The following is a 27,816-nucleotide window of genomic DNA, read 5'->3' as shown; positions in this document are numbered from 1 at the left end:
CCCCACATCAGGCTCTGCACTGACAGCAGCAGAGTCTTCTTTGGATCCTCTGTCTCCCTCGCTCTCTGCCCCTCCCCTGCTCACTCTCTCTCAAAACTAACAAACATAAAAAAAAAAGTAATATTAGGTACTTCATGGGGCTGTTGTAAAAATTAAGAGAGTTCATAAATGTAAAACATTTAGAAAAGTACCTAGCACCAACAGAGCAGGGGCATCCCCAAAATTCTTTGAACCAATTATTCTTTTAAAAAAAATTTTTTTATGTTTATTTATGTTTGAGAGAGAGAGGGACAGAGTGCAAGTGGAGGAGGGACAGAGAGAAGGAGATACAGAATCCGAGGCAGGCTCTAGGCTCTGAGCTGTCCACACAGAGCTCGACGCAGGGCTTGAACTCACAAACCGTGAGATCGTGGCCTGAGCCGAAGTCGGATGCTCAACCTACTGAGCCACCCAGGTGCCCCTGAACCAATTTTTCATTTCAAAAATAAACATTAGGGGGACCCCTGAGTGACTCAGTCTGCTAGGTGTCTGACTCTTGATTTTGGCTGAGGTCATGATCTCGTGGTTGTGGGACTGAGCCCCGCACCAGGCTCTGTGCTGAGCACGGAGTCTGCTTGGGGTTCTCTTTCTCCCTCTCTTTCTAACCCCTCTCCCTGCTTGTGCTCTCTCTGTTTCTCTCAATAATAAATAAATAAGCTTAAATACATACATACATACATACATACATACATACATACATAAAAATAAACATTAGGTTTATCATATGACCTAGCAATTCCACTCCTGGATATACAGCAAACAGAAATGCAATGCACTTGGATGAATCTCACAGACAATGTGGAACAAAAGAAGACAAACACAAATGAATTCATGCTATGTGATTCTTTTTATATGAAGTTTTAAAATAGGCAACACTAATCTATGGTGATAGAAGTTAGAATAATGATTACCTGTGGGGAGGTGGTATTGATTTCCCTGGAGCCTTCCAAGGTTCTGGAAATTTTCTGTATCTTGATATGCGTGTATTCATATATAGAATTAAACTGTACACTTAAGATTTGTAAATTCCTTATGTGTAAATTATACATCAATAAGCACAAATTAAGTTTTTCATGATCAAATATTGAAGTAATCATCATGGGGGGAAATGAGTATTTGTTAGACACCCCATCCTCATGTCACAGATTAGTGTTTATTGGTTTTTTGTTTTGTTTTGTTTAATTACACCTGAGGTGGCCACCATAATCTTTTAATATTCAAAGCCTCTAAAAGTTTCAATCTGGCCAAGACAAACCTTCACTAAATAGGAGATATTATTCTTACTATGTTTTTATTAAAAACAAAGACACTATAACTTGCCCCGTGAAGTTTGCAATTTACAAAGCTTCCATTTATTTTTGCAACAGAAATAACAATGACATCAGCCCTCTCTATTTGCACATTAGTTCACACATCCATCCAATACATTTAAGAACAACAAGTATGCCAACACTGAGCTTAACATAACACATCCAGAACATAATGAATACATTCCCTCTGCCCAGATCTCTCTTTCCTCATGGTTAGTTACCCCCTAATCATTCAGATCTCTGATTAAATCACCTCCCTAGCAAGGCCTTCTCCAACCACAGCCTCCCAACATTCCCTATCAGTTGCTGGATTAGCAAGTTGCAAAGCCCTGACCAAAAGCAAGTCCTATAGATTCTATCTTTTTTAGCAGCATTCTGATCAATTTATTTCTCTCTAGCCCATCTCCTGCCTTCACTCAGATTATCTTTCACCATACTACTGTGAACGGCTTTTCTATTCTTCCTGTTCCTCTAATACCATCTTCACATGCTAGCCAAAGTGATTTAATAGAAAATTGGATTCTTTTTCACCATATGCTCTCTCACCCTTACCCACTTCCTCACCCACCCATCCATGATGATCTCATTCCATCTTCAATAACTCCTGCTTCATATACACTTCTCAGATGCTAAAATTAGTAGACAAAAGCTTAATGAGAAACAAGATAGTACATAGACTCAAAATATCACCCACAATTACAAATGGAAAAAGAATTTTACAGTGGAGAAACTGAAAGATATCCCTTTAACAAATGATCAGAATTATCATCAGCAATAAGACAAATCAAGCTAATGCCCACTGGTATGGTTCACTGAGAAGGACTCAATATCATTTGGCAGTATTCTTGCCAAAAATGCATATCCTAAATCTGCAGACAAACCCAAATTGAGGGACGTTACAAAATAAATCTTCTGTACTCTCCAACAATGTCAAAGTCATGAAAGACAAAGACTAAAGAACTATTCCTGATTAATGGAGACCAAAGAGATCTAACAACTAAATACAACATGTGATCCCAGATTGGATCCTGAACCAGAACATTTTTTTTTTCATTTTATACAAAAGACACTAGTGGGAAAATTAACAAATTTTGAGTAAGATCTGTATATTAGATAATAGTACTATATCAATGTCAATTTCCCAAGTGTGACAATTACATTGTGGTTATGTGAGAAAATGTTTTTTTTTAACTAAATACTCATTAGTAAATATCAGAGTTCTCCAGAGAAACAGACACATAGGAAATATACGGAGAGAGAGATAGAGAAGGATTTATTATAAGGAATTGGCTCACACGATTATGTAGGCTAACAAGTCCCAAGATCTGCCAGGTGAGTCAGCAAGCTGGAAACCGGGAGAGCTGACGGTGTAGTTCCAGTCCAAGTCCAAAGGCCTGAGAACAAAGAGAACCAATGCTGCAATTCCAGTCTGCAGGCCAGCAGCCTGGAGACCCAGGAAGAGTCAATGTTTCAGTTTGAGTCCAAAGGCAGGAAAAAAGCCAATGTCCCAAATCAGAGGCACTCAGGCAGGAAAGAACTCTCTTTCTCAAAGATGGTCAGCCATTTTGTTCTATTCAGGCCTCTGACTGACGAGGCCCACCCACATTAGGAAGGGCAATCTGATTTGCCAATTTAAATGTTAACCTCATCCCAAAACACACTTACAAAAAGACCCAGAATAATGTTTGACCCCATATCTGGGCACCCAATAGCGCAGTCAAGTTGACACATAAAATTAACCATCCCAAGTACTTAGAGGTAAATGGGGCTTTATCTCTGAAACTTACGCTCAAATGGTTCAGCAAAAAAATTATATGTGTGTAGATAGATACATAGAAATAAAGCAAACCTGATGAAATGTTAACATTTGGATAATCTGTATCAGAATGAGGGATCATATATTGGAAAAACTTAATTTTCCACTTGTGTCAGGGAAAACCTTACTTCAGTCTATCTCCTATGTGTTTCTTCCCTGTGAATCTCCTTCACTAGTCACATAAAACACTTCACTTCCAAATGTGTGCTTTTTCCCCACACCAAGCAATTTTCTGCAACACCAGCTGGGTGGTCTGCAATTTTTTTTATGAGTTTATTTTTATTTATTTTTGAGAGAGAGAGAGAGCATGCATGTGAGGAAGGGGAGAGAGAGAGAGAGAGAAAGAGAATCCCACACAGGCTCTGCACTGTCAGCTCGAAGCCCCAAAGTCGGGCTGGACCTCACACCATGCAGGGCTTGAACTCACAAACCATGAGATCACGACCTGAGCTGAAGTTGGGTGCTTAAATGACTTAGCCACCCAGGCACCCCCCCACCCTGGCCTACAATTTAATTCAGTTCTGACACTCTCTACCCAGAGATAGCATCAGATCCCACAGGTTAAAGGGCTCGGTCCTATAACACTGTGCCCCACCCACCCCAACACACACACACACACACACACACACACACACACACACACGCTTAAGATGCCAGCCACAAGCCCAGGTTGTCTGTCACCTGTGCTTCTGACCAACTGATTATAAATTGAGGTTCCACTGACCCCTCCTTTGGGCTCTATAAATTTGCTAGAGCAGCTCACAGAACTTAAGGTAATGTTTTACTTACATTTACCAGTTTATTATAAAAGGATATGATAAAGGATACAGCTGAGCATCCATATAGAAGAGATAAAGCAAGGTATATGGGAAGGGGCTCTCCAGCATGCCACTCTCCCGGCACCTCCACATGTTCACCAACCCAGAAGCTCTCCAAACTCCATACTTTTGGGATTTGACGGAAACTTCATCATGTAGGCATGATCGATCATTAACTTCATTTTCAGCCCCTCTCCCTTCTCAAGAGAATGAAGGCATAACTGAAAATTCCAAGCTTCTTTTTAAAAAAAGAAAATTTAAGGTTTAATTTTGAAAGAGAGAGAGAGCACACACATGTGTGCCCACAGGGACATGAGCAGAGGCTAGGCAGAGAGGAGGGTGGGGGGGAGAGAGAATCCCAAGCAGGGTCTGCACTGTCAGCACGGGGCTCCACACAGGGCTCTAACTCACCAACCGTGAGATCACCAAACCAAAATCAAGAGTCAGATGCTTAATTGAGAGATGCAAACTGAGTCAGATGCAAACCGTGAGATCATGACTTGAGTCGGACACTCAGCTGACTGAGCCACCAAGGTGCCCCCCCAGTAGTCCATATCTTATGGAACTAATGCCATCCATCCAGATGCACAAACCTGATACTCATCCTTGACACTTCCCCTCCCATAACTAACCTATCACCACATCCTGTGAATTCCCTCCTAATATATATCTTGTAAGCACAGTTTCTCTCCACCTCTGCCTCTACTGCTGCCACCTTGATCCAAGCCATCATCATCTCTCACCTAGACTGCTACAAGTAACCTCCCAGCTGCTCTCCCTGCTTGCTCTCTAACCTCTCTGACAATTCACACTGCAGCCAGTGATCTTTGCAAAAACACAAATTTAAAGATGGTTTAATGCAATGCATGATCCTTGACTGGCTTTCCAAAAATAAAAAACTATAAAGATCACTAATGAGACAACTGGAGAAATCTGACTATCAACTATCAACTATAGATAATAGTATTATATGAAAGTTAAATGTCTTGAGTGTGGTAACGGTATTGTGATTATGTAGGGAAATGTCCTTGTTCTCAGAAGATACATGCTGAAGTAGATAGTGGTGCAATGTAAACATTTTTGCAACTAATTCCCAAATGATTCAGCAAAAATAATAATTATTTCATTATTGTTATTATATACATACAAATTCAAAGACAGACAAAGCAAGTCAGGTAAAATGTCAGTGAATCTGGATGAAGGGTAAACGGTGCTCATTGTACTAATCTTGCAGCTTTTCTGAAAGTTTTAAAAAAAATTTTTAAGGCTAGGGAAAATACATGTCATTATGTTAAATTTCTTGAGTGTGATAAGTTTATTGTGGTTATATAGGGGAATATTCTTGTTTTTAGGAGATATATGTTGGAGTACTTAATGGTGAAATGTCTGCTATCTGCAACTTATTTTCAAGTGGTTCAACCAAAAAAAGTATATAAATATATTTTTAAAGTAAATAGATATATACAAAGTACTTAAATATATAAGTATATATGTATATTATATATAAATGTAAAAAATAGTGAAAGGTAGAAGACGTTGCTTTGGATTTTCTGCAGCTTTGACATTTTTCCCGAATTAGAAGTTGGGGAAAATACTTAGGAATATATGGAGATATAATCGATAAAATATTAAAGATACAAAATAAAATACAAATTAAAAGCTTATATATCATCTTGGAAAAAAAAAAAAAAATCTCATCCTGTTACAGCCCTGCTTAAAATCTTCATTAGCTTCCCATCGCTCCCAGGAAAAAGACTGGCCCACAAGGCCCAGTATGGTCTAGCCCCTGCCTTCTCCCAGGCAGGCCTTCCTACTTACTTCCCATCGCCATCATCTCTGCCCCGTGGGCTCCAACTACACCTAACTACACCTAAAGTAACCACTCCCCCAAAGTTCCCTCTTCTGGCCTTTGCACGTGCAACTACCACAGCCTGACTGAGAGGAGCTGAGATAGGCTTTCGTGCTCTCTCTTCTAGACTGTTACCCTAAAATCTCCTCTGAAGTTTTCTCTGCACCCCCAAATCTGGGAGACATGACTCCTTGGAATCCTGTTCTCCCAGTCCCATCATAGCACTTAGCACACGGTATTGTAATTGCCTGCTTACTTGCTCATCTTCAGGGTTCTGTACACTCCTTGAGACAGGGCCTGCTTTATTCAGGACTGGTCTGCGCTCAGTAATTATGTATTCAGTAAATGAAATGGGCTTCCATTTTCTCGTATATAAAATAAAGGAATTCAGCTAGATGACAATAAAATGCAACAAATAACAGCAGTCCCAAATGCGCAGGAATTCCCGGCGGTGGTGTTTTGTTTTGTTTTGTTTTGTTTTGTTTTGTTTTGTTCGTTTTTTGCATCATTCTGCTTCAAAACCTAAAACCACGAGTTGGGGGAAAAAAATAAAATCATAGACTACAATTCCCGTGAGACCTCGGGGCATCACGTGGCGTCTGCCCAGGCTACTATCGCGTAGTCAGAACTCCATTTCCCAGCATGCCTCAAGACGCGGGGTCCGCATTTCGCCGAGAACTTCAGGAGTCGGGTTTCTGAGCGACGACTGCGGTAGCCAAGGCTGAGTGGAAGGTAGAAAAGGCCCAGCCTGGGGTTCAAAGGGGACAGTGGCTCAACCACAACCCGGAGTTGCACATACCCTACCTTTGCAACCTCCAGCCCACTCCTGCTAAACGTGCCTCTCGGAGGCCTTTTCCAACCCTTGCTCCCCGTCGCTCCTCTGCTGTCCGCGGCTGGAGGCCAACCCTGCCCCCCCCCCCCCCCCCCCGCGTCACCCAGAGGGAAGGGGCGGTGTCTAGAGTCGAGGCGGGCACCCTGCGGGAGCCGGGTGTGGACGTGGGCGGCTGGAGGTGGGAGACGGGGCTCTCACCAGGTGGAAGGCCCAGACCCTCACTGCTCTGGGCCTTGTCTCTGCGTTAGCGGATGCTGAGTGTGCAGCTGGTCGGGCGCCTGTTCTCGATGGCCGGTCGTGTCTGTCCGTCCCGGAGCAGCGCCGGGTTGGGGACTGTCGGTCCCGTCGAGGCAGCCATTCGCACGAAGTTAGAGCAGGCCCTGAACCCTGAGGTGCTGGAGCTGCGCAACGAGAGCGGCGGCCATGCGGTCCCACCGGGCAGCGAGACACATTTCCGCGTGGCGGTGGTGAGCTCTCGCTTTGAGGGACTGAGCCCCTTGCAACGGCACCGGCTGGTACACGCTGCGCTGTCTGAGGAGCTGGCTGGGCCGGTCCACGCATTGGCCATACAGGCACGGACCCCCGCCCAGTGGAAGGAGAACCCTCAACTGGACGCAAGCCCCCCTTGCCTGGGTGGGAGCAAGAAAACTCGCGGAACCCCCTGAGCCCCCAGAGAGGGAAGACTAGGATCCTAATGGTTTGGGAATAAACTACGGGCTTTCTTCCCTTCAATACGGTCTGGTGTTTGTAAGGGACAAGGATCCTTGGGCCCCATTCAGCCAGCACGTACATGTCCTCTGGAGATAGCAACTCATTTCAGATCAAAGCTTATCCAAGGAAAGAGAATCACTCACCACTGCCCTTGCCCTGGACTATTTAGGAAAAACTGCGTAGTCGTTTTATGTTAAATTGTGACTAAGGAATCACCAGACCTGATGAGTTGGAAATTATCCTGTACATTAAAAGATAAATTATCATAGGAGATACACTGCTTTGTGTTGATAATGGCCTGTTGAATGAGTGCTACAGATGTTCTTGGGAAAAGATACCTGTAGCCTAGAGTAGGCAAGAAGGGCTTCATTGTGGGGAGTGACCTAATTGGATCTTTAAAGGAAAGCACAGAATTAAACCAGAAAAGAGAGGAAGGATGTTATAAGGAGGGGGAAGAGCTCAAGCAAAAGCATAGAAACTGCAGCCACCGATTGGACGAGGCAGGAGTTATAAGTATATTTGAATTTCCTACTGGGAGAATGTTTGGTTTTCTGTCAGCCTACCCATTTCCAAAAGGATTTGCATTTGTTTCTCAGAAATATCCTTTATGAGGCGTGCCTGGGTGCTCAGTTGGTTAAGCACCTGACTCTTGATCTTGGCTCAGGTCGTGATCTCACGGTTTGTGGGTTCGAGCCCTGCGTAGGCCTCCGTGCTAATGGTGCAGAGCCTGCTTGGGATTCTGTCTCTCCTCTCTGCCCCTCACCTGCTTGTGCTCTATCTCAAAATAAATAAACTTTAAAAAAGAAAACAGAAAAATCCTTACAAGACAAATGAAAACACATTAAGGCAGTGAAAAGATAACATGGAATATGAGTATAGAAGATGGAGAAAACTTTATATAGCCCTTTTTCTTACAAGCCTTCTAAAGTCCTATTTCTGAGGGGAGCTCAAGTGATGTCTAGATAAGCACCTTGATGACCTTAATGTGGCAAGAGAATTTAGATACTAAAGAAAAAGATTAACATACATCATGACCATTTTGAGCTAAAGTTTCGACTGCATCTGGTTGGACAATAGGAAGTCATTGAAGAGTTTTGAGGAAGGACATGCCAAAGAGCATTCTGGGGCAAATCCTTCTGGCAGTGATGTGTAAGGAGGTTGGCATAGGAGATTGGAGGCATAGAGAGCAACCAAGAGTGAAGATGGGACCCTGACTTCAAGGTCAGCTGTAGGAATGGAAAGGAAAAAGTTTTGAGAGCTACCATAAAAAGTCAGAAAATGTCTTGATTAGAACAGAAATATGAGGGGCTCCTGGGTGGCTCAGTCAGTTGAGTGTCCAACTTCAGCTAAGGTCATGATCTCGCGGTTTGTGAGTTTGAGCCCCACATAGGGCTCTGTGCTGACAGCTCAGAGCCTGGAGCCTGCTTCAGATTCTGTGTCTCCCTCTCTCTCTGCCCCTTGCCTGCTCACGTCTGTCTCTCAAAAATAAACATTAAAGAAAAAAAAAAGGGAGAGTCAGGGGTAACACCCAGGCATTGATTTCCAGATAGCCTAACATAAGAATTCCCATGGGAGCTTGTTTCAAATGTGGATTCTAGGTCCCCTCTCTTTAAAAAAAAGGGGAGGGGGAATTCTGATTCCACAAGAATGGAATCTGGAATCTATCTTTAAAAGACACACGAAGATTTGGAGGCAAACTGGCTCTATCCTCAAGAAACGCTCATAAATTTTTGTTTTGATTTAGGGTTTTTTTAATTTTATTTTTGTAAATTGTTTTATTATGGTGGTAACACTTAACATAAGGTCTACTCTCAACAGATTTTTAAGAATACAATTCGTTATCATTGACTAGGTACAGTCATACACATCTATAGGGCTTATTCATCTTGCTTAACTGAAACTTCATGCTCTTTGATTAGTAACTCCCCATTTCCTTCTCTTCCCTGCTCCTGGCAACCATCATTCTACTCTTTGATTCTATGAATTTGACTATTTTCAGCTAACTAATAGAATTATTTGGTATTTGACTTTCTGCGACTGGCTTATGTGACTTAATATCCTCATGATTGGTTCATATTATCACATATTGCAGAATTTCCTTTTTAAAAGCTGAATGGCTTTCCATTGTGTATATATACCACATTTTCATTATCAGTTCATCTGCCGATGAACATTTAGGTTATTTCCATGTCTTAGCTATTGTGAATACTGCTGCAGTGAACGTGGGAGTACTAATGTTGCCAAGATCCTGATTTCAGGTTTGTTTTTTTTTTTATGTTTATTTTTGAGAGAGAGAGGGAGAAAGAGAGAACGCGAGCAGGGGAGGGGGAGAGAGAGAGGGAGACATAGAATCCAAAGCATTCTCTGTGCTGATTGCTCAGAGCCTGACGCAGGGCTCAAACTCAAAACCGTGAGATCATGACCTGAGCCGAAGTCTGACGCTTAACCGACTGAGCCACCCAGGCACCCCTGATTTTAGTTCTTTTGATAAATACCCAGAAGTGGGATTGCTGGATCATATGGTAGTTCTATTTTTAATTTTTTGAGTAACCTCCATATTCTTTCGCATAGCAGCTGCATCATGTTGCGTTCCCCCTGTGTACTAGTGTTCCAGTTTCTCCACATCTTCACTAACACCTTTAGTATTTTGTTGTGTTTGGGTTTTTTTTTGGGGGGGGGGATAGTTTTTGGTAATAGCCATCCTGACAGGTGTGAAGTGTCTCATTGTGGTTTTGATTTGCGTTTCCCTGATGGTTAGTGGTGTTGAGCATTTTTCCATATACCTGTTGGCTACTTGTGTTCTTCTTTGGAGAAATGTCTACTTAAGTCTTTAGCCCCCTTTTAAAATCAGGTTATTAGTTGTTTTTGCTATCGAGTTGCAGGACATTACTCCAAGTTTTCAAATCCAAGAGACTGAGAGGACCCTCCATCTGTAGAAGTGAAAAGGTCAGGATAAAGTGGCCAATTGAGGAAATAAATATGGTGCATCATATTATTCTGGCTTTCAGTTTGGGGAGAGAGGAATGGCATTTCCATCTTACCACCTTTCCTTCCAAGCAGGCAGAGGATGTAGGTGGAGTGGCAAAGAAGGAGATGTAGCCATTTTGGATCTTAAGGATTTATTTCCTTTTTATTTTTCATCAATATTTTTCATTTCATTTTTCACATCAACAGAGTTGGGTTTAGGGTGTCCCAGGAGAGCAGGAGAGATGGATGGGTCCCTCCAGGGGGTAGAAGGGAGAAGGCTGCGTCCAGCAAATAAAGGGTGAGGGAAGGGGGTACACACTCATACACTGGGCACTGGAGAAGGCAGTCCTTTGAGCACAGATACCAAAGAGTTAAACAGTCCCCACCTGGGTCAGTGTTACAAAATGTGGGGGAGTGACTATAGGGTGGGGGCACCAGACGCAGCATGAGGAAGATGAATTTGGATTTTTCGTTGTTGTTTTCACTTTTTTTCCTTTTCACTTTTTTTTTTTTAACGTTTTACAAACAGCTAAAAACTACAACACATCACAGCTACAGTGGAGGGCAGGAGGGCACCAAAGAAAGCAGCCACACAGAGTGGGGTGGGGCAAGGGCAGCTTAACCTACAGGGGGTATCTTGTAGAAAGGGTGAGACAGGGAAACTGAGGCTTCTGGTCCCACATTAGGGGTCCCTGGCTTATTGTCTAACCTTCTTCCCCCTTCAGAGGAGTCCCTGGGAGGGCCCCTGCCTCCTGCCCCAGCTCCTTGTGCTTTTTGATCTGCTGGTTTGACCATATGCCTGGTTTCTTTCCCTCCCCTGCTACCCTGCGTGTGAGGGGACAGGTTGGGGGTGGGAGGGCAGCTGTGCTGTCCCTGTCTGTGCTATAGTGGGTGGAGCCTCTCACTCCAGAGGACTGTGCTTCTTGAGGGAGGGGAGGATTTGGACCTTGTCCGGTGCCCTCAGGTCTCTCTAGACTGTGGGACTCTTATCCTAGCCTGGCCTGGGGCACCTCCCTCCCAGGCCTGGCACAAAAATAAGATTAGGGGAGGTACTGTGGGAGGCAGAGTAGTGTGTGTGTCCACTGAGATTATCCTTGGCTGTATCTTAGGACAGTATGGTGACACCCCGCCCCACGGCACATACACACACGTACGTAAGTGTTACACATGCATTCACACACACAGTCCTGCTGAGCTGCCTCAGAACTTAATATATAAATAAATAAGAATCAGAAAGCTAATTTGATAAAATTCAGGCTTCTTACTTATAGCCCAAATTGAGGGGAAAGTGGAGGCCAGGGGGCTGAGGTTTATTGCTACTCCCCCAGCATCAAACAGGTGTGAGAGGGCACCTGCGGCCTTTCTGACTCTTAAGAAGTTCTTTTGGTCCATGGACTACACCAAGCCCCAGCTCCCAGCATAACCACATGCCCACGGTTTCACCAGGGCTTAGGCAGAGGGAATGAAGGGGAGGGCAGGAAGCCTGTGCTGGAGCCCCTGGAGCCAGGAAGAGCTAGGGCCCCTCACTAACACTGGGGGAGAAGGGTGTGCACGTCAAGGGGTGGGGAGTAGAGCTACATCCCAAAACTGGGATGAAGGAGCCTTCCCTGTATCCCTGCCCACGGGGTCACACACATGCATACGCACACGCACATGGCTAAGACACTGAACACAGGGGTGTGGGGAGTGGGGGCTCTGGGGCCAGGATGGCAGGGCAGGGAGGGAAAAGGAGGAGCTGTTGGTCTCACAGTGTGCCTGCCACCCTCAAAGGCCCTGAGACCCTCTCACTGCAGCACCTGCCCCCGGGTCTCGGGCAGCTTCAGGGCCAGAGAACTACCAAGGGCAAGGGCAGCTGAGGCAAACAGGATGGGGGCAGCCTTGGTGATTCCCACAAAGGATGTGAAGATGCTGATCCCCAGCACAGCTGCCAGCTTACAGAGGGCATTCAGGAAGCCGAAGGCCGTGGTCCTGCTCAGGAGACCCCCAGTGCGGTGCAAAGGGGAGACAAAGGAAGAGGCATAGGAGGGTTTGCGGGGGACAGGTGAGTAGGTGGGAAAGTGAAGGAGAGATGGCAGGCAGTGTGCAAAAGGGAGATGAAGGATGGAAAGATCAGAGAGGTGAGGCATGTACATCAGGGAATACAGATTGGGAGGCAAAGGGAAAAGAAGACCAAAAAATTAGGTTAATAGTTCAGGCTGCAAGGAGTGAATACAAAAGCTACCAGCTCTTAGAGCAGAAACTCAATGGGAAAGTATATCCTGTTAACCCTACGGATGATTTCCCATTCAGCTGCCTCCTCACCCCACTTTCCCGCCACCGCCGTGTAGACCCTAAACCGGCTGCCCTGCCCCCACGACACTCCAACTACCTCTTGTCCGAGGGGTAGAGTTCAACAGTCAACACGTCCAGCGCGTTCCAGGATGCAATGCTGACCCCCCCAAAAAGGCAGAGCAGAGCGATCATGGCTGACTCGCTGTTCCCAAAAGACAGGAAGAAGCAGGAGACACAGGACATCACGCTGGAGCCAGCTAGAGCCAGGAAATGAGGGAGTGGCATGAACCTGGCCAAGTGATGCTCATCCACAACCCACCCTGTGCCCTCAAACTAGGTTTGAGGGAAGCCCAAGATGAAATCTTTTTCCCAGAGTACTCAAAAGGAAGGCACTTCACCCATCCCCATCCTTCCTTATAATTATATTTTTATTGATAATATCAGTAACAACCATCTCTTCACTGACAGCTATGGGTCAAGCAGCTTGATGCTTTATATGCATTCATCTAATACATCAACCCAATGGGGTAGGTACTGTCATCACCCCCGTTTTGCAGATGACACAGCTGGGCTCATAAAGTAACTTGGCCAAGGTTAAGTGGTGGAGCTGAGATCCAACACCCATAACCTCAAAGCCGGTGCACTTGTTAATCTGTCTACCTCCTTTTTCCCTCAGAGAAACTTCCAGGTCTGGCCCCACCCCATCTTGCAGCCAAGACCTAAGCAGAAGACACGAGAGCGAGAACCTTCTCTAGCTAAGCTGTTCCTTCAGAATAAGGTAAGAAGCCTGTTGACAGCCTCACCCTGCTCCCCAGCCCCCTTATCAGTTCTGACACACCACCACCCACCCACCCCCTTACCAAGCATTCGGAGCCTGCCAATCTTGTCCATGAGCAGGGCAGACACGATATTCCCAGGAAGTACAGCCAGCGTCCCCAGGAAACTGACAAAGTACACCATGTAGGCGCCTTCACCAGTCCCTGTCACGTCTAGTGGGCAGCCCTCCTTGTTGTGCAGGAACGTGCTGTTCACCAGACGGCTGTTCACGAATTTGTACTCAAACAGGTCTGCGGGCAAAAACCAAGACAGGAAGGCAGTCACAGCAAATGTGAGAAGGAGGGGGAAGCTGCTACTGCTTATGGCTCAGGACTCTGCCTTTGTGGGGTTAGTTGCGAGGCGGGGGGTGGGGGGGGCGGCGGGGAAGGGGCTCTCAAAACTGCTCAGGGCCTTCACTGTAAAACGTCAAATAATATCACCATAGGAACTAGAAATCTTTACAGCAGAAAATGACCATAGTCTATGAAATGAAACAGTGGGACTGGCTGTTTCCAAGTTTTCTCATTAATAATCTTTGCTTCTTATTCATTCTTTTGGTCTGCCCTAGCTGACTATAAGCAGTAGCAGTGCCATGGGTTTAGGAAAAATTACCAAGCAAAATATTAAAAATCATTAAAAGCCCTTTCCATTATTTTTCCCTGCAAGTTGGGAAAAACTCACCCAGTGCTCCATTAGGGGTGGGAACCTCAGTCTAGCTGGCAAAGTAGCATTTCATGTGCATGTAGTTTGAGAATCACTGTTTTAAAAAACCGGACTAATGTAATGATTCGCAACCTTTTACCCAGAAAATATTCCTTTTTTTTGTTGTTGTTGTTTTTCCCCTGAAGGCCCTGTTTGAATGAGTTTTGCCCACTTCAGAAGTACGCTGATAATAATGCAGATTTGCTTTAATTCCAGCTCAAAGGTAAAGAAACTTGATGTTTTTGCCAGATATTCTTAAAACTATTACAGAAAAATGTTCAGTGTCCGTTCAATTTTTTGAATTATTGGTGGTAGATAATAGGCCCTCACACCACCTTCCTACAGGGCCCCAAAGAGCTCAGTTTGTGAACCCTGAACTAGGGAGTGAGGAACGTTTCTTCTCCCCTCTTCAAGGTCCACTCAACCCTTTGGTCCGACAGGCACCAGCCAAGGCATCTTACCAGTATTATAGAACACAGTGTTGATGAATGTGCAGTTGCGGAAAAATGTGTTGCTCGAAGTGACATCCTCGAAATAACACTCCTCAAATAGGGAATCCTCAAAGGACACTGACTTCAGACGTAGCCCAATGAACCTGTAAGGCCAGGATGATGAGAAACACTTCCCCCTTACCCTCATACCCTCCTCCAAGACTCACTCCCTTGGAATTGAGGAGAAACCACAGGTATTTACTCCCAAAGACCCTGTCTCCAAACTCCCAGACCCACGCAAGAGACAAGTGGTAGAAGGAACAGGGAAGAAGTGAAATGTAAACGTCCCCACGTACTTGTCATTGAAGTACTGTCCCCCTCTGTGGATCTGATTCTCCAGAGTGAAGTTAAAGGTCACATGCTCTACATGCTCCCCAGAGAACAGTTTGGTGCGGGCTTCGTAGTCCACCGCCTGGAGGTGGCGGATCATGTCGGGAAACCAGACAGTCAGGCCATAGTAGCTGAAGAGTCAAGTGTGATGGAATCAGATGGGCTCACGATTAGAACCAGAGGGTCCAGAATGAGGGGGTGGAGAGTCAGGACCTTGCTTGCCTCTCCAGTCTCATCCCTCAGCACTCCTCCCTTCATTGCTGTTGGTCTCAGGGACTTCAGGTTCTTCTGCCCACCCACTGTACTCTCATCTCCCAGCCATTTGCTCCTCCATTGGCCTAACAGTCTCCCTGCCACCACCCCACCCCAGACTGTCTAACCTCCGTTCATCCCTCAGGACTTAGATCCCCACTGCCCCCACACACCTCCTCACCTGAATGACATGGTGAACCACACACCCATCATCATCAGAGTGATGCGTCGATATTCTGGACCAAAACAGGAGAGGAAATTCCCCCAAACCTAGGTGGAACAAAACAAAGTCAGATAGCAGCTGTACTGACTTCTAACACTCCCACCCCAGGTCCCCCACTTTCTCCTGTCCCCCTTCCCTTCAGTTCACCTGACAAACAGGCCTTTGTCTCCGCCTCTCCCACTCCCTTCCCTCTCTTCACCACACCGTCCTTCATTACCTGCCCTCCCAGGCTCAGGGCCCGGACCCCCCAGCGCTGGTACCAGGTCCCTGTGTCTGACTGGATTTCAATCAACTCATCCTCCTGATGAATTGTCTTAATGTGAGTTACCTGGGGTCAAGAGAAGCGGTTAGCAGTCACATAGTCTATTTCCCAACCCCATCCAGGGGCTTCAGTTTCAAAACAGTAGCAAAGTGGCGGCAGGGGGTGGATGTGATACTCTGAGAGAAGACATTGAGGGAGAATGTGGTGGGAGATGTCTAGGGAAGCAGGGGGTGGTATCCAGAGAGGGGCTGGGTGGGGCTGGGGCTTGAGGGCCTTGGAGGTTGAGGGGAGGGGCTTTGGCTTACTGAGAAGACTCGCTCAGGATGTCCCTTGGCTCGCATGTTGGTGTCATGAACCTGCTTCAGCACCATCCAGGCCTCATCATGCTTCCCGTTCTGGAGCCACAGACATAATTCCCACCTCCAGGTTAGCTCCTCCCTGACCCAGCTAATAGACCCCCTTCCTCCAGTGTGGCTTCTGTAGTCACAGGACACAAAAAGTCTCCCACCCCTACCTCTGACTTGTGGGTGTGTACATCACCCACAATTAAAGAGCCCCAAGCAGGGGTACAGCAAAATGGAGTAAGACTTGAGCAAGCCTAGGGGGAGTCCAGGAGACAGCTACAACTACAGGTCCTAGGGATCCCCTGGAACAATGGAAAGAGAAAACTGAAGACAAGGGAATTGCTGGCAAGGGGCAGGGAGGTTGTCAGAGGAGGGGCAGCATCCTAAGCTTCTGGACCAAGATCTACTTGGAGGGGGAAGAAGCACAGGGTAGGAACTTCTCTTGAGTGATAAAGTCAGGGGCAGAGCGCCCACCTGCAACATCTTAAACCACCCATGGTTGGGCAGGTACCCTGGTTTCTCCACCCACAGAGCCCCTCTGGAGATACAATGTAAGAAAAAGGAAGCAAGATAAAGTCCCCAGGAGTATGGGCCCTGTGAGGGTCCCACAAACCAAACCCACCGTGAGTGTTTGAGCACAGAGCCCCCTGCTGCCCCTCCCCCAGCCTAGCCCTGGCCCCGTTCACCTCCAGGAAGAAGCGGGGGCTCTCAGGCTGTGTGGTCAGAGCTCCGATGGCAAACACAGAAGGGAAGGCGCAGACGAGGACAAAAACCCTCCAGCTGTGGAACTGGTAAGCGGACCCCATCTGAAAGCTCCACCCTGGCAGGGACAGTCACAGCATCAGCAGAAAGGCCAGAGGCTGGGGGCTCCCACCACAGGGCACACAGGAGAAGAGGGAGAGAGGCTGGGGTGCATTCCCCGGGGACTGCCTACCGTAGTGGGGGATGATGGCCCAGGCCATAGCAGCTGCATACACTCCACCAATCATCCAAAACATGCAGAGCCAGCTCAAATGCTCCCCACGTTTCTCCTGGGCCAGAAACTCCGAGAAATAAGAGAAGACAATGGGGATGGACCCTCCAATCCTGGGGAGCATTGTGAGAATTCAGCATTAGAAAAGGGCCCTATTTCCGATCCCCTGCCCCAGTGCTCTGGATCCCCAAGTGCCTTTCATCTTCCACACCTTGTTAAAGAGACTTCTCACACAGTGCCCTATACACTCCCTCACCACCAGCTGTTATGCACCCATCCTCAAGACCCTGGGGAACAGGCAGGGAGGTCTGAGGGGAAGGGAAGGAACAAACATTGAACCTTGAAGATGGCTACTGAGTTGCAAGAGACAGAAGATGATTACAGAAAAGAGGGAAAATCCCCACAGGAAAAAGCTAGGCAAAGAGGAGTCCGAGGGCAGGGATGCGGGAACAGGCCAGAAAAGAGCTTGCAGACAGGGCAAAGAATGCACACAGACGGCTCAGGGAGTGTGGGAGTGTGGTGGGTCAACGTGTCACATTTCTGGCAGCTGTGGGTGTTAACAGAAAGGTCTGCTGTCAAATGCAGGAAAGATGGAGACTCGGAAGGGGATAACTCCGGGGTTCACAGGCACCCAGGGGTACAGCTGAGACCCACCAGGCCTCTCGTCATGGAGCCAGGCTCAGAATGGAACTGGAGGGTGGGGTGGAGGACTCAGGAGTGGACGAGACATGGAATGGTGCTCTGGGCAGGCGGTAGGTGGGTCCAGGACAGGGGGAAGCTGGCCTAAAGACGGTAGGAGAAAGGAGTTCATTCAATTCATACATATTTGAGATGCATCTGGTGTGCCTGGCACTGTGCTGGGTTCTAGAAACATAACAGCGACAAAGGCACAGTCCTCCCTCAGGACTGCCTCCAGGGGCTTAGGAGGTGGCCACTCACCCAACCCCAGAAAGGAGGCGGCAGAAGAGGAAAGTGCCATAACCCTGGACGAAAGATGAGAAAAAGGCGAAGACGCTGTTGACTGAGAGCGAGATGAGCAGACATTGCCTCCGACCCAGCCGATCAGCCAGACCTCCCCAGAGAAAGGCTCCCACCATCATGCCCAGGTAGACTATAAGGCCTGCAGGGAGGGAAACAGAGACAGCAGAGGTATGAGCAGACACGCCTCAATTCGCTCACTTTTTGAGCATTAAATGAGCTAGAGCTGCAGCAGAATGGATTGAGGAGCTGGAAGACTTCTAGGATAGGTAAGTCTACCCAGAGATGAGAGCAAGTGAGAGTTCTGTCTTTACTCACGGAATGTCATCTCTGTAGACCAGAGATTCAAAGGCAGGAATGCAGACATGGGAGACCCCCAGAATTCTTTCTCTCCCTCCTGCTCTCTCTTGCTTGCTCTCATCTCTCACTGTGTCTCTGTCTCTCTGTCTCTGTCTCTCTCACACACACACACACAACACACCCCCATCTCTGGCTTGCCTAGAAGGAGTAATGGATCTACCCAAATTCCCAGACCTTCCCAGGGTCCCCTCTCCCTCCCTGCCTTGACGTCCTGAAAGCAGCAGGAGAGATCTCCTGTGTCCCTAGGAAAGCACCTCCATTTCTTCAGTCCCCCCTACAAAATCCCCCCCACAGAACCCGTGCTTTACTCCCCCAGCTCCAATGCTTCTGTTCCTAAAACTCTCCTGTTCCTTATTTCCTTCCTACATTCAGAGTTGGAATGACTCTAAAAATCAATCTACTCCAAACTCTGCATTTTACCCATGCTTCAGCCAAGCCCCAAGGAGTGGGGATCTCCCCAACATCTCATGGCAACTTGGGAGCAGTGCAAGACCAAGAGACCTTTTGTGGGTGAGTCCAGGCGGTTTCCTCCCCCAGGGTCCACATCAGGAAGAGCCATTAGAGACCACTCACTGGCCCTTGAACACTCCCAAGGCTTGCCAAGAGCAAGCATGGCCAATTTCTCTGGCTGAAGGCAGACCTGGGCTTCCTCCCTGATCCCCACCCTACTAAACTGACTCCTCATTTAAACTAGGGAGTTTGGACACTGACTTCTTGTTTCCCTGATCAGGGAAAAGGAGCAAGATGACAGAAGGGAAGTCTCTGAAGAAACACCCAACAGGGGCCCATCCCACCATGGCCACCTCCTGCAGAACTAACTAAGCAGACCACCACCCAGCCACTGCCCCAAGCCCCAGCCCAGCTGCCCTTCCCCAAGCCTCTCTTGCACAAACAACCTCACTGTGACCCAACCCCAAGAGGAGGGTTTGTGAGGGATGAGCATGCAGAGGAACTCCACGCTCTCTGGGGACATCTTGGGATCGGGGTCCTAGGGAGCGGTAAGGACAGGGGTTCTCAGGAGCAGAGGTTTTTCTAGAGTTTGGGGCAGGACAGGGCTGGAGGGCCCCCCAGTGTGTCTTACCTAGCATGCCTTTGTTGGAATCCGACAGGCACATGTCTTTCTCGGCGCTAGGCAGCACAAAGCCCACCACAAAGACCTCGACACCATCAGCCATCAGTGCCAGACCAAGCACAAAATAGAGTGTCCACTGGAAGCGGCCATGGCCACACTCCCGTAGGATGGCTTCATACTGCTGAGCCAGTTCTTCCCGTTCTTTCCGCTGCTGTGCCTCCCCCCGGCCACCAGGGGGGCCCTCCCCATCGCCCAAGCCCCCCCTTACTCCAGCCAGGGGAGCCCCATCAGCCATCCGCTCGCCTTTTCCCCCAGACTCTGCCCTGGGGATGCCCTGATATTCCCCCTCGTAGATCTCGTCATCCTCGTCGTGGCCTTCAGTAGCATCACTAGATGCACCACCTTCTTCCTCATCCTGGGCCCCTTCCCCACGGTAATAGCCATCAGCAGGGGCAGGGTAGTCATCATCATCCTCCTCCTCCTCAAAGCGGGAGTATGATCTGCGGGAATATTCGTCCTGGACTCTGTCCAGGCCCTTTACCACCTTCTTGGCCGCATGCTTCTTGACTTCCTTGGCAATGTCTTTGGCCCCACGGATGAAAGCTGCCCGGTCTCTGAAGCCTTCTTCCATGATGGGTCTTTGGGAATGCTTCACTAGACTCCTCCACTCCCTGCTCAAGGACTTGTGAAGTCAGAAAGACTCCTTCCCCCAGTTACTCAGATGAAGTGGATTCAAGTATCTCTGGGCACAGAATAGGAGCAAATAGGACCTGGCCAGTGAGTGTGTAGGAAGGGAAAGGAGGGAGAGGAGTTCTGGCCAGTTCAGTTGGATACATGGGGAAGGGAAAAGGGGAACAGCAGAATGGGAAGGGGAGGGGGAGCTAGGTTGTGCAAGCTAAGATGGGGAGCCAGGATAACACAGGAAAGGCCGCCTACTTCTCTTCAAGAAGCCTCTTGAGATCTAGAAAATATAAGAGGGGGGGAAAAAAGGAGGTGGTGAGGCCTAAAATGGTAAAGAAAGCCAATACAGAGCCCCAACCAAGACCATGTGATACGGATGGTCTCCTTGCTTCAAGCCTGCACACAGTTAAAAAGGGATGCCTACCTGGGCCAGCTGTGGATCATTCAGTATAAATTCCCTCACTTTGACCTTGGAGATCAGGCCTATGAGATATGCTCCAGAGTCATGGTCACCTATCTAGAGCCCTCCTTCTGATCTCCTGCCCCACATCAAGATCAGACCCCTTGCTTTACCACCAAACTGCAAAGAACAAAACAGGAAATATGAGAAACCATAATTCTCTGTTTTAGTCTGGTCTGGCTTGCTTACTGGGGGAAGAGCTGGGGGGAGAATGTGTAAAAGGAGAATCAAGTCCTCCAGCCTGTGACTTCAATCCACTGATCGCATCTCAAATGGGGCTCTTGGGGTCCTCCCCTCAGGTTCCCACAAGGAAGGGTTTTCTCAGTGGGTGAAAATTCCCTTCCAGGGTCAGACAGACTTGGGTTTGGCTTCTTGCTTCAGCACTTACTAGCTAAGTGACCTCGGCCATCTCCCCATACAGCCAGGCCTCAGTTTCCTCTTATTTAAGAAGGGGAAAGTAAGGATTAAATGACATAATGTGTATAACTCCTTACCATAGTACCTAGCACATAAAAAGCGATTAAGAAATGTTGGTTATTGCTCTTTGTGATGATAATAATACAGTGTGATCCCCTCTACTCCCTCACAAGACCCCAGAACAAAAGCCACGTCTGGATGCTTATGAGGATAAGGAGCAGAAAGGGATACTGGCAAGGGAAAGCTGGTTCAGTGCAAAGCACATGACAGGTGACCTAAGTTAAAATCCCAGCTCTGTCACTTACTTGCTAACTGCTTTTGGGCAAATTATTTAATTTCCCTCAACCTCAGTGTCCTTATATTTAAACTGGGGGTAATAATCTTTAGTTTTCTGAGTCCACAAGAGAATCCAACCTCACAGTAGATATTCTATAAATTAGTTTCCTTCCTTCCTATTAGACTGAAAAAAATGTGAAAGAAACAGGAAGCAGCAAGGGAAGAGTAGGGGTCATACTTGGATGCTGTTGTCCAGTATCCTCCCAAAACAGAGTCCCAAGACCTCTCTGTTCAAATTAGTTCCAGCAGATGGGCCCACATTGTCTCCCTCCAGACAAAGAAGGGAAGACTCAAAAAAAAGGGAAACCTGGAACCTGAGGTCATGGAGAAGAGGTGATGTCTGGCTCCTGCCACCTTCCTTCAGGACATCATCCGTGAGCCCCTTCCCTGGTGGGGGCAGGAACAGAAATGGCTGATCAAATACATACTTTTTCAGCATTGGGGGCTAAGGTCTATAGCTACACCTCCTTTCTCCAGGGCCTTCCTTCCTAATCCCCCTTAATCCTTTCTGCTCCTCCTCCAGGAGTCAAGGAAAAAGGAGTCCACAAATACCGCACTGCGTAGGAGGCCAGTATAGAATGAAGGGGGCCTTGGGCCTCCCTCCCAAAAAAGACATCCTCCAGAGGGAAACATAGGAGAACACCCCCCCCCCACTGCCTTCATTCAGAGAAGCAGAAGAAGTAGGACTAGATTCTGATCAGAGATCATTCCCCTAAAAATATCCTGCCTCCTGTTCCCACCCATCCAGGGCCTTCATTAAATGTCACACGCACACACGGTAGCCCTGGTAGAAGGGGATAAGTAATGCTACATGGCTCAGAGAGAAGCACTGGCAAGCATAGCCTTAGCCCCTCAGGCCAGATGTAAGCAGTGGACCACAATGACCAAAACCAGTGACCCCTGTGTCACCTTCTTTTCTTTATGGTTCAAGGCCCAAACCCACCCCCATGCAAGAGAGGAAAGTGGAATCCCCCCATTGCATGGCCATTTGCTTTCCTCTCCTTTCCTTCCCATCTAGGATCCCCCCCCCCCCCGCTCCCCAAACCCTGAAGGAGACAGACCCATCAGGAAACACATCCTGTGTTTATCAACACTGTTTACCCCTGAGAGGTGCATGGAGGGTAGATAAGGCTCCCAGAGCCACAGCAGGATAGGATGTCTCAACAGCCAGCTCCCCCAGGGCCAATGAGCCAGGAGGTCAGAAGGGAAAGAAGACAAATTCTTTGAGTTGGTGAGGAAGTGGTGCTATTTTTAGCCCCCAAAGCAGCACAGGGTGGCTAAGCCTGTGGGAGAGAGATGGGGCTTGGAGAGGTGGAGGTTATAGGAGACAAGACTCCGGGTTACACGGCCCTTTAAGGTTGGCCGGCTCCACCTGACCGGAAAAATGTGCCCGGGAGATTTTCCTGCAGAAAGGGGGGAGGGGCTCCCGAGCAGATGCTTCCCTTCAGGAGGACTCACTCTGCCCTGGATTATAGGAGGGTCCAGAAGCCCCCACCCCCAATCAAAGTCCCTGACTTTGGGGGTCACCCGGATTCCCCAACCCTCCCTAGCCCAGGTGGCAAGGTCATTAAGAAGCAGTCACTTGTCAAAACAACCACGGAGAGGGGGGAGGGTACAAGGAAGCGGGGTGTGCTGGAGCACCGCTCCCTGTGACAGCTGGGTGACTGAGCCTCAGCCCCCCACCCAGGACGCCCAAGGCTGCACCTCCCCTCCCTACATCCTACCGCAAGGGTTAGGAAGATGGAGCATTCACAGTTCGGAGGGGGAAAAAGGTGTCAGCTGAAAATGCACACAACAGAGGAACACAGGGGCAGGGAGACAGGGAGAGACCTCCACAAGCAAAGGCAAGAGACCGCCCCTACCAGCATTTGCCGCGACAGCCCCCAGCATCCCCCACCCCGTCTCGCCTCTGCTCTGGCATAACAGAGGAGCCCCTAGAATTGACTGAATCCATTCTCGGAGTGTCTTCCCCCGCTTAGTCCTGCCTCTGGGCAGGTGCCCATCATCACTCAACACCCCTTCCCCCCACCCAGGAGCAACTGCCCAAGTGCCCCCGACCTTGGTCGTTTACCATCTCTCTACCCAGCATTTCCATTCTTCCTTTACCTTCCCTCCCTCCTTCACCTGCCCTTCCTCCACTGCCCCCCACCCCCGCCCAAGTGCAGGGGAGCAGACTGAGGCAGCATCCATTCTCTGGCCCCAGCCAAGGTCACTTACGGCGGGGGTGGGGGGCGTGCAAGGTGAGGAGGGCATTGGACTTCGAGGGAACCCTACCTCACCTAAATCCCCCTCCCCCCCAAACCTGTCAATATCTGAGAGCGTACTAGGGACTTGGCTAAGGTAGAGAAAAACACCCTTATTCCATATATATATTCTGATCAGCACAGCAACTTAATTAAATGTCCTTTCAAACCGCCACCGGCCCCCTTACCCCTACAGCAGGGACTGTCACCCTCCCCACAAGCAAAGCATCGGAGGATAAAATGGCTGCAAGGCAAGGCAAGGATGCTTCTGCCCCGGGCGGGGTGGAGGTAAGAGACTTGAGAGAGGGGTCTCACCTGGGCTGGGTGCCCCCGGGTAAGGCAGTCCCGGGTGAGGGCGGGGGTCCCGGCCGCGGGGCTGGCGGCAGCGTCGACTGCTCCGGGTACCAGGGGAAGCGGCAATGCAGACCTGCCCCCCCACACACACTCCCCACGCTCCGGCCCCGCCTCCGCCCGCCTCCTCCCTCCCCCCAACCCCCCAGCGCCACCGAGCACCGGGAGAGACCATTGTTGGGGGTGGTGGGGAGCGGCAGAAGAAAAGAGGATGGGGAGGGCCTCAGGGCACCGGGGAGCAACGATGAAGCAGCAGAGGGGACTGTCACAGGCACAGCTGGAGATAACACACACAGCCCTTCCCAGCCCGTTCCGAATAAAAGATGAAAGGAACTAAGGGAAGAATACTGTCAGGGAGACAAGTGGGAAGGCAGAAAGGGAGGTGAGGAACGAGGCAGACCCTTTCTCAGCGCCCCATTCCTAGTAGGGCAGGACTCACAAATTTGAGGGGTTCTCTGCCTCCAAAGCACCCTCCTTTTTCCCTTTCTCCTCTACTCCCAGCCAAACCTCTTTCCCACAGCCCTCTTCCGGATCCAGAGTGCTCAGAATCCGAGTTTACCTGGCCATTTTAGAGAACGCCGGAATAACAAAGTTTTTAATCCTGAACTGTCAAGAGGTGAGACTCCTGGATCCCTGCCATCTTTTTCCAGAACCAGAAACAGTCCTGGTTATTTACTGCCAGTGCAGACCTCCCATCCTCCATTCAGTTGGTAGCAGCAGAGGTGAGTGGGGGACGAAGCTGAGCGGGATTTACAGACCTTACCTTCTCCTTCTATTAATTTGCTCCAATGACTCAAAGAGGGACTCCCTCCCTCAATGCTCTATCCAATTCCTTTTACTACACACACACACACACCTGCTTCTGGGGCAGGAAGGATTGAACTAGTTTCAGTTCTTTGCTTTGCCCCTGTACCAACAACCTGGGCTTAGAGATCCAAGACGTCCTGCTAGGTGATTGACCCTGCTTCAGAGGTGAGGGGAGCTGGGTGGTTTGGGGATATACATACTGAATGTGTCTCCCTATTCTAGGTAAGGGCTTAGGGTACTCTGGACAGTGCACTGACCTGGGTTCTCACTTCCATAAGCTTTGGGTCAAGTTCTCTGCCTCTCTGAGCCTCAGTTTTCTCATCTGGAAAATGCCAGGCTTGCACTAGAGGCTGTATCAGCTCCCTTTCAGATTTAATAGTGTGTGATTCTACTTTGATAAAAATGTAGGCTTCAGAATGCTGGAATATGTTACATGAAGAGGCCTGGCGGGCTGTGTCCCAAGAGAGCTCACAGGTGGCGTTTGCAGTGTTGAATTTACCACTAACTTTTAGACTTGTTTCAGTCTAAAAACAAGAAACCAGTTCAAAAGGCAAAGTGTTTATTTCATATCACAGAATTGCAATTCAGGGCACATAGTTTAGGTTGAAACCCAAATAGTGTCCCAATTACAGGAAGTGGGCTCAGGGTTTTTATTGAGGAAAAAGAGGAAGATTAGGTAAGTTTTTTAAAAAGAGGTTCATCGGTGTTGATGAGCTGGGCTAGATTTGTACTTCCTTGACTGGTCGGGAGAAGTGGTGACCAGGCAAAAGTTCACTTTTTTCAGTTTTTTCAAAGATTTTCTCATTCTCGTGGACATCTTGGAATATTGGCAATTCGGCCCAGGTTCAAACGTTTAGAAAACAAGATGTGCAAGGAATTTCCTCTGAAATGGCTGTTCTGACTTAATTATTAAAAAAAAAAAAAATGGCTATACTTACATCATTTCTCATAGGGATGTGGGCCTGGGTTTCACAGACTTCAAAACTACATCTTGGAAATACCTGTTTGTGCCAACGAAGTTTACAATTTACTGAAACATAAAGCCATAATACATACGTATTCATTTACCATGAGAAATCTTCCGTTGCTCAGACTCACGTCCAGCACATTCTCTTCTTTAAGCCAAATCAGAATGTCAACATATAGATGCACAATGACATAACCGAACAGGAATATTTTTATCTTTAATGGCATCTGGCCATCCCCAGGAAGGAGCTGTGCCAATGGGTTCAGAAAACTCTTCTTGGCTACAGTTCTCCACTCCCCTCTCTATGTATGGGCAGCCTTGCCAATCCTCCTGGACTACTCTCATTCTGTTGGCTAAAGCACTCTTTCCAGGATGGTACTTGGAAAGGCTATGCCTGTGTGAGCCTCAGCGACTCTCCCTTCACTAGATTTCCATTGCTGACCCCTCTTCAGGTTGATACATTCTTTATTTAAATATGTTAATATTTTCAATTAGGTTACAGCCAAGCCTTGCTGGCAGGGAGCCGGTTTTTCTCTTTAAGGTGACTTTGCATATTCTCCACTTATCCCTTACTTGCTAAAATAGAAATCTTGTAATCTTAGAGAGAAAGGTTGTATATGTTTTTCCAATGCTGAGGAAAGACTTCATCATTTTTTCCAGGAACCACAGACCCATGCAGCTCACCAGCTGCTTCACTGTCCCCTTTGCTGGGTCCATTAACATAAGAGTTCCTAGGGGATCAGTCCTGGCCCCTTTCCCCCTTCCACCTACTCTATTCTCCCTTGTCACCTCAGGTAATCCCATGCCTGTCGTACTGTCTATGTGGTGACGATTCCCACATTTATGTCTCCAGTGCAGACCTTTCTACCAAGCCCAAACTCAAAATCTCCACCTGTCAACTCAGTATCACCACATGGATATCTCATCAGCATCTCTAATGTAACACCCAGAAATAAACTTCAGACTGAGGTCTTTCTCAACTCTTCATCAAGGTGTTCAGGCCAGAAACCTTGCAGTTGCCCTGTTTCCTTTCTTGCTCTTATCAAGCCTTGTCAGCCCTACTTCAAAACATGTTCTAAATCTACCACTTCTCTACCACTGTCCCCTAGTCTAAGCCACCATCATCTCTGTCCTTTGCCACAATAGCCTCTTAATTGATTTCCCTACTTCCAATCTTGCTCTGCCCATTATTCTCAGTCGTCAGGAGGATCCTCTAAATCAAACCTGATTTAGCAGATACTCTCTCCCTAGAGAAATTAGTGCATATGTACCACAAAAAAAAAAAAAAAAAAAAAAAAAAAAAGACAGGTACAGGCAAAAAAAAAAAAGGTACAGGGGCGCCTCGGTGGCTCAGTCAGTTGAGCGTCCAACTTTGGCTCAGGTCATGAATGTGCAGTTCATGAGTTCAAGCCCTGCATCAGGCTCACTGCTGTCAGCATAGAGCCCTATTGGGGTCCTCTGTCCCCACCTCTCTCTCTGCCCCTCCCCAGCTCCCACTCTCTCTCTCCCTCAAAAATAAATAAACATTTTTTTTTTTAATTTTTTTTAACATTTATTTATTTTTGAGACAGAGAGAGACAGAGCATGAACGGGGGAGGGTCAGAGAGAGGGAGACACAGAATCTGAAACAGGCTCCAGGCTCTGAGCTGTCAGCACAGAGCCCGACGCGGGGCTTGAACTCACGGACTGCGAGATCATGACCTGAGCCGAAGTCGGTGGCTTAACCGACTGAGCCACCCAGGCGCCCCAATAAACATTTTTTAAAAAGACAGGTACAAGTATTTTCATAGCAGCTTCATTCATGAGATTCAAAAACTTCAAATGCCTATCAGCCAAAGAATGGTTACATTTAGATAAACAAATCGTGGTATATTCATATAAGGAATACTATTTGACAAATTTTTAAGAGACCGAACTACTGTATACAACAAGATAAAAAGATCTCACAAACGAAATATTGAGTATAAGAAGCTGGACCAAAAGGAGTACATACTCTATGAACCCATTTGTATACAGTGCAAAGGAAAAGCAAACTTATCTACAGTGATGAAGAAAAGAAAGGCTACCACCAGGAAGTGGAAATTGACTGTGAAGGGGCACAAGGGAGCCCTCCGGGTGCTGGAAATGTGCCAACATCT

General features: G+C 47.8%; 2 protein-coding genes and 2 long non-coding RNA genes across 5 annotated transcripts; 1 reads left to right on the top strand and 3 right to left on the bottom strand.

Annotated features, from left to right (window-relative positions):
• Positions 1-1,368: 1,368 nt before the first annotated feature.
• LOC109257095 (uncharacterized) lies at positions 1,369-3,752 on the bottom strand. The gene is made up of 2 exons (XR_002075907.2): positions 2,647-3,752; positions 1,369-1,978 (listed from the first exon to the last, which is right to left on the bottom strand). It is a non-coding gene; the product is annotated as an uncharacterized LOC109257095 (long non-coding RNA).
• Positions 3,753-3,944: 192 nt separating this feature from the next.
• On the bottom strand, positions 3,945-6,313 carry LOC128773457 (uncharacterized). Its single transcript, XR_008417707.1, has 2 exons — positions 6,089-6,313; positions 3,945-4,221 (listed from the first exon to the last, which is right to left on the bottom strand). It is a non-coding gene; the product is annotated as an uncharacterized LOC128773457 (long non-coding RNA).
• Positions 6,314-6,441: 128 nt separating this feature from the next.
• On the top strand, positions 6,442-14,417 carry BOLA1 (bolA family member 1). 2 transcript variants are annotated; one of them, XM_019432961.2, is made up of 4 exons: positions 6,442-6,564; positions 6,913-7,131; positions 13,290-13,391; positions 14,278-14,417. In XM_019432961.2, the coding sequence occupies exons 2-4, from the start codon at positions 6,916-6,918 to the stop codon at positions 14,290-14,292; spliced, it is 333 nt and encodes a 110-aa protein (XP_019288506.1). In that variant the 5' UTR covers positions 6,442-6,564; positions 6,913-6,915; the 3' UTR covers positions 14,293-14,417. The 2 variants fall into 2 exon arrangements, with proteins under 2 accessions (XP_019288506.1, XP_019288505.1); XM_019432960.2 differs by lacking the exons at positions 13,290-13,391; positions 14,278-14,417 and having other exon boundaries at positions 6,443-6,564; positions 6,913-7,648.
• On the bottom strand, positions 10,478-24,000 carry SV2A (synaptic vesicle glycoprotein 2A). Its single transcript, XM_019432953.2, has 13 exons — positions 23,869-24,000; positions 19,426-20,377; positions 17,946-18,126; positions 16,968-17,119; positions 16,720-16,853; positions 15,995-16,084; positions 15,645-15,755; positions 15,386-15,474; positions 14,919-15,083; positions 14,593-14,726; positions 13,474-13,680; positions 12,711-12,870; positions 10,478-12,310 (listed from the first exon to the last, which is right to left on the bottom strand). Exons 2-13 carry the CDS (start codon positions 20,045-20,047, stop codon positions 12,127-12,129), a joined length of 2,229 nt encoding a protein of 742 aa, XP_019288498.1. The 5' UTR covers positions 20,048-20,377; positions 23,869-24,000; the 3' UTR covers positions 10,478-12,126.
• Between the last annotated feature and the right edge of the window lie 3,816 nt (positions 24,001-27,816).

This window comes from Panthera pardus, unplaced genomic scaffold (genome assembly GCF_024362965.1).
Source record: "Panthera pardus isolate Hobbes unplaced genomic scaffold, ASM2436296v1 HiC_scaffold_11, whole genome shotgun sequence".
NCBI lineage: Eukaryota > Metazoa > Chordata > Mammalia > Carnivora > Felidae > Panthera > Panthera pardus.
The sequence above is the reverse complement of the archived record's forward strand: the minus strand, read 5'-3'. Positions and strand labels throughout refer to the sequence as shown.

Bases quoted from the DNA above. Each gene is read 5' to 3' on its own strand.
- BOLA1 (XM_019432960.2), top strand. From the start codon at position 6,916: ATGCTGAGTGTGCAGCTGGTCGGGCGCCTGTTCTCGATGGCCGGTCGT.
- SV2A (XM_019432953.2), bottom strand. From the start codon at position 20,047: ATGGAAGAAGGCTTCAGAGACCGGGCAGCTTTCATCCGTGGGGCCAAA. The intron at 17,120-17,945 runs GTGAGTGGCCAC...AATGCTCCCCAG, and splicing joins CGCCTCCTTTCTGGGGTTGG to GATTGGAGGGTCCATCCCCA. The intron at 12,311-12,710 runs GTAGTTGGAGTG...TCTCCTGAGCAG, and splicing joins CTCTACCCCTCGGACAAGAG to GACCACGGCCTTCGGCTTCC.